The following is a 4,426-nucleotide window of genomic DNA, read 5'->3' as shown; positions in this document are numbered from 1 at the left end:
TTCTATACTTTAGAAAGCATTCCAACCTACAAAAGCAATCTTTTTTCAGAAATTCGCTCCTTTCGTTATTATAAATGTAATGCAAAAGATCAAAACTTTATGATGAAAAAAGTTTTTATCTTATTTAAAACTTATGTTAAATGAAATGAAATTATATATCGACAATATTATTATTAATAAAATTTTGTGATCAATTGTAGTATGAAACATTAATAATAATTATGTTCAGATCAACCTGATCGCCAAACACTTATTACCTTCATGTCCAGCGGGGGATCTCTTTTTATTCTATTACCTTCATCACACATTCACTTTATCTTCAATAAATACCTACATCAAACATTTGTCAACTGAAGAAGCTACGCAAGGAATTGATTCTAATAAGCTTTTTGGTGGTTGTACTAGAAGAATATAATATGCTTCCTGTCAGGCTGCAATTCTATGGAAACAACTCAAAAGGACTCTAAAAGTTTCAACTTTCAGAGTACAAAAGGAAACAATTAATATTGGCGGATACTTTCCAGACATCCAGCTTCTTTCTTTAGGTAACATTTTGGGCCCTTCTCTGAGATAATTGAAATAGAGGCAGGCATTACATTACAATGGAGAGGTTGATATATGGACATGGCCAGATAAAAGGCGAATATGCTTCAAACCAGGAAATTTCTAAGAGGTAAACGGTAAATGGAAGAGGCCTCATTTTGCATCTAAAGTCAATCAGAGTTATCTTACAAACAAAAGGAAGAATATACTCTTTGTTGAAAGCAGCACAACATATAAACACTGAGTTGTATACCTTTGAGTTGGGTTTTCAGAAGTAGATCTACACGCACAAGCAATATAAATTAAAGTTGGGCTATCATGTTCCTTTTGTCTGAGCAGTAAAAATTTCTTCCCTGTCAAAGGGCCTGCTTCTTCTAGGAACATCAGCTATATTACAGAATTCTGACAAGCTTTTCCTGATTTCCACTCTTTTCCTTTTTTCTGGTGGACGGGGGCCAAGAATGCTGAGATCAATAGTCGCACCATATGCCTGTGTAGACAAGAGGACTGCATCATAAGCCTTTGTAGAAAGACTCAGGCCTTCAGTTAGAGCCCTCACATACAACTCATATGCTAGCCTCGGCTTGCCATCATTCCCGAGAGCCTCAATTAGCATTTCATAGCTAACCTCATTGGGGGTTATGTTTTGAGTTTTCATACGCTGAAACCACTCGTATGCAACACTTCCCATACCATTCCGAGCACATCCACTGATAATAGCATTGAATGTAACAACTGTAGGCTCAACTCCAGTGGAAACCATCTCCTTGATGATAGAATCAACTATGTTAAATTTCCCTTGAGCAGTGTAAATTGATGCCATAATAGTATAGGCATACAAATTTGGCTCGATGCCCATTTTGATCATATGTTTCCATACCTGAAGGGCTTCATCATAGAGCTTACCTTTCTCTAGAGCACTGAGCAATGCTCCATAGGAGATAACTGTTGGTTTTTCACCTTTCTCTACCATTCTCCTAAATATCTGCACTGCAGCAGATGTTTCTGAAGCCTTGGAACAGGCAACAAGCACGGCATTCCATTCCCTGCTGCTGGGTTTTAGCCCCTTCTCTTCCATTTTATTCAGCAACCTAACACCCCATCGCCAAATACCTCTTTTTCTGGCTGCACTCAGAAGTATGTTAAAATGAGAAACTATCAGTTCATATGACATGTTGTTTGGTTTTGGTCCCTTATCCAACAAATCCTCATAAATTTCAAGAGCTGCCCACCATTTTTTCGCCTTACCCATCAACCAAATAATATGGTTGCAGACGGATAAGCTAATCTCTGTATCTATCTCTCTTATCCTATTATACAGTTCTTTTGCTACAACATGATGTTCTTCACGGGTACATGCCCACACTAGGCGTTCATATTCTGCACGACTTAGTTGGAGCCTAGCCTTATCCATATCCGTTAGTAGTTTCAGAACATTGGTGTTTGCGTTTTCACCCTTTACCAGCCACTGCCGCATCACCTGGTAGCAAATTCGAATTATGTAATTCTCAAGCTTGGCAAATTCATACTCCCAGTTTTCTTCCTCAATATTTCCAATTTCACCATTTTGATATTTCTCTCTTGTCTCGACAAAGAAAGTTATAGCACCAAATCCATCTTCAAGTCTCCGATAAGCAAACAAGGCAGTGGAATAGGATGCAGGACTAGGAGAGAGTCCCTTCTTTGGCATCCGTCTGAAAAGATTGAGAGCTTCAAGTTCCCGACCTTGTTCTATATAAATTCTCATTAAAGTATTGTACGTCACAACATTAGGCTGCACTCCTTCTGAGATCATATCGTCCATGACTTTATCAACAAAATCATACTTCCCCGCCTCCTTTATGGCGCCTAAAAGACTGTTATAAATGAACACATTTAAGCTAATAGAGCCAATATTATCCTTGTTCCTCCTCCTTAACCACTCAACAAGTGCTATAGCAGAATTCAGCTTCTTATCTTTACCAAAACCTCTAATCATAGATGAGTAAACTTGAAGGGGCAATTCAACCTTATCCTTAAGAATTTCATCTACCTCATCTGCAGTTTTGACAAAGTGCAAGCTCCGTGCCAGAGCTCGAACATCCACCTTCTCGCCTTTAACTCTCCCTGCCTCTTCCTCCTCACTTCCAACATCACCATCATCATCATACTCAGCATTGTGAGTTAAGTCCCCCTTTTCCTCCAATTGAACACAATCGAAACCCTCAACCCCACCTTCCCCTCTAGTGAAAGATTGTGAATTTTGTTTTCTTACATCACAATCAATAGCTTTCTCTTCAGAGGCCTGTGTCAAAGCAAAAGATGGGCCAAAAGAATCCTTCTTTCGGCAGCGAAAAGGAAAGAATTCTGTTCTCAAACAAAAATCTTGATTTCTAAACTTAGGCTTGTTGCTTGTATACCTAAGAGTTGTGGATACATGATCAGAGTATGCAAGAACCCGACTTTCATTTCTCCTCCATGTAAAAACTGAACTAGAAGATGAAGCCAACTCTTGTTCAGAGATAAGGCAGTTTGTTCTTGAAGACCATACATTTAGATAAGGCATTTTGTTCAGAGAAACTTAGCAACGGATGGGGGGGGGGGGAAACACCCAAAATTCAGATTTTAACTAAACATTGATGATTGAATAACCCCACAAGATTCTTGATTTTTCAAAGATAAAACAGAGGAGCAATTACTCATTATAATCTTCAAGTGTTCAATAATACGTCAAGAATCAAAAGAACATTACCTTGAAGAAGAAATTATTGCAAAAAAATTGAACTTGATAGGAATTCAGAATTGGGTCTTTACTGATTTTGGAAATTTGGTTTTGGACCATTGCTGATGATTTCTGGTAGCCATTCAATTAGCTGTGAAGTGCAAGTTAGTGAGGTGTACAAGTAATTCTGAGGCTGAGAAAATTATGCTGACATTTTGGGACACCAGTGTCTTAAGGAGTTTAAACTTAACAGACCCACTGGGCTGAAATTAGTTTGGTTTGAAACTCGTTGAACTAGTTAAGAGTAATTTGGGCTCAAATGATCCATACCTACAAGTTTGGTTCATTGTATTGGGCCACATATCAATTCTGGCATATAAAATTAGAAAAATTACGCGAATTTACAAACATTATTAGTTTATTATTTAATGTAGTTATAGATTTACATAATTACGAATCACGTATAGTATAATGAAATTTGCTATTATACAAATTTAAAGTCTCATGTACAAATCTGAAAGTAAATTTAGGGGCTCATATATAGATCTCTAAAGCAAATTCGTATTTTCTTTTGTATTTGTATATTTCGAGGCTCAGATACAAATTATTGGATGCTCATATACAAATTACTAAAGCAAATTTGTATTTGTATATATAATCTCTTTGAAAGCCCAATTTTGTAGAATGCACCGAGATATACAAACGAAAATTGACATAGCAATTGAAACTATAGCTATTTAACGTAATTAGAAAAACTATAGCTAAGGAGCCTAATTACATTTCAATTCTTTGCTATTTTTAAAAATTCATCTATAAAATTGTATGTTTTGCCCTTCAAATGAGTCAGTTTTTAATTTTTGCTCTTAAAAATTCAAATGAGTTAATTTTAATTTTTGTTATTTAGTAATCGAACTTATATCTAGTGGAGCGTAAATGTCCGCGCATACTTGTGGAAGATTATGATATGAAAATATAAACTTATGCAACCAATAGATAGTGACAAATAGGAATAACCGAACCACGTCTACAAAATGCAAAAAAATTAATTTGTTATGAGGGCAAAAATTAAAAACCAACACAAACCAAGATAAAAAGTGCAAATGATCCTTTATAGAAGCCTCGATCTACAAATTTACACAGTTAGCGATTCGGCCAAAAATATTTGCTGTCTCTATCCAACAT

The 4,426-nt window shown here is 36.3% G+C and overlaps 1 protein-coding gene across 1 annotated transcript; it reads right to left on the bottom strand.

Annotated features, from left to right (window-relative positions):
• Positions 1–239: 239 nt before the first annotated feature.
• On the bottom strand, positions 240–3,455 carry LOC129873382 (protein LOW PHOTOSYNTHETIC EFFICIENCY 1, chloroplastic-like). Its single transcript, XM_055948465.1, has one exon. The coding sequence runs from the start codon at positions 3,086–3,088 to the stop codon at positions 860–862; it is 2,229 nt and encodes a 742-aa protein (XP_055804440.1). The 5' UTR covers positions 3,089–3,455; the 3' UTR covers positions 240–859.
• Positions 3,456–4,426: the final 971 nt, after the last annotated feature.

This window comes from Solanum dulcamara, chromosome 11 (assembly GCF_947179165.1).
Source record: "Solanum dulcamara chromosome 11, daSolDulc1.2, whole genome shotgun sequence".
NCBI classification, from domain to species: domain Eukaryota; kingdom Viridiplantae; phylum Streptophyta; class Magnoliopsida; order Solanales; family Solanaceae; genus Solanum; species Solanum dulcamara.
This window is presented reverse-complemented; position numbering and strand designations above follow the sequence as displayed.

Excerpts from the sequence above, each read along its gene's own strand:
- LOC129873382 (XM_055948465.1), bottom strand. The coding sequence starts at position 3,088 with ATGCCTTATCTAAATGTATGGTCTTCAAGAACAAACTGCCTTATCTCT.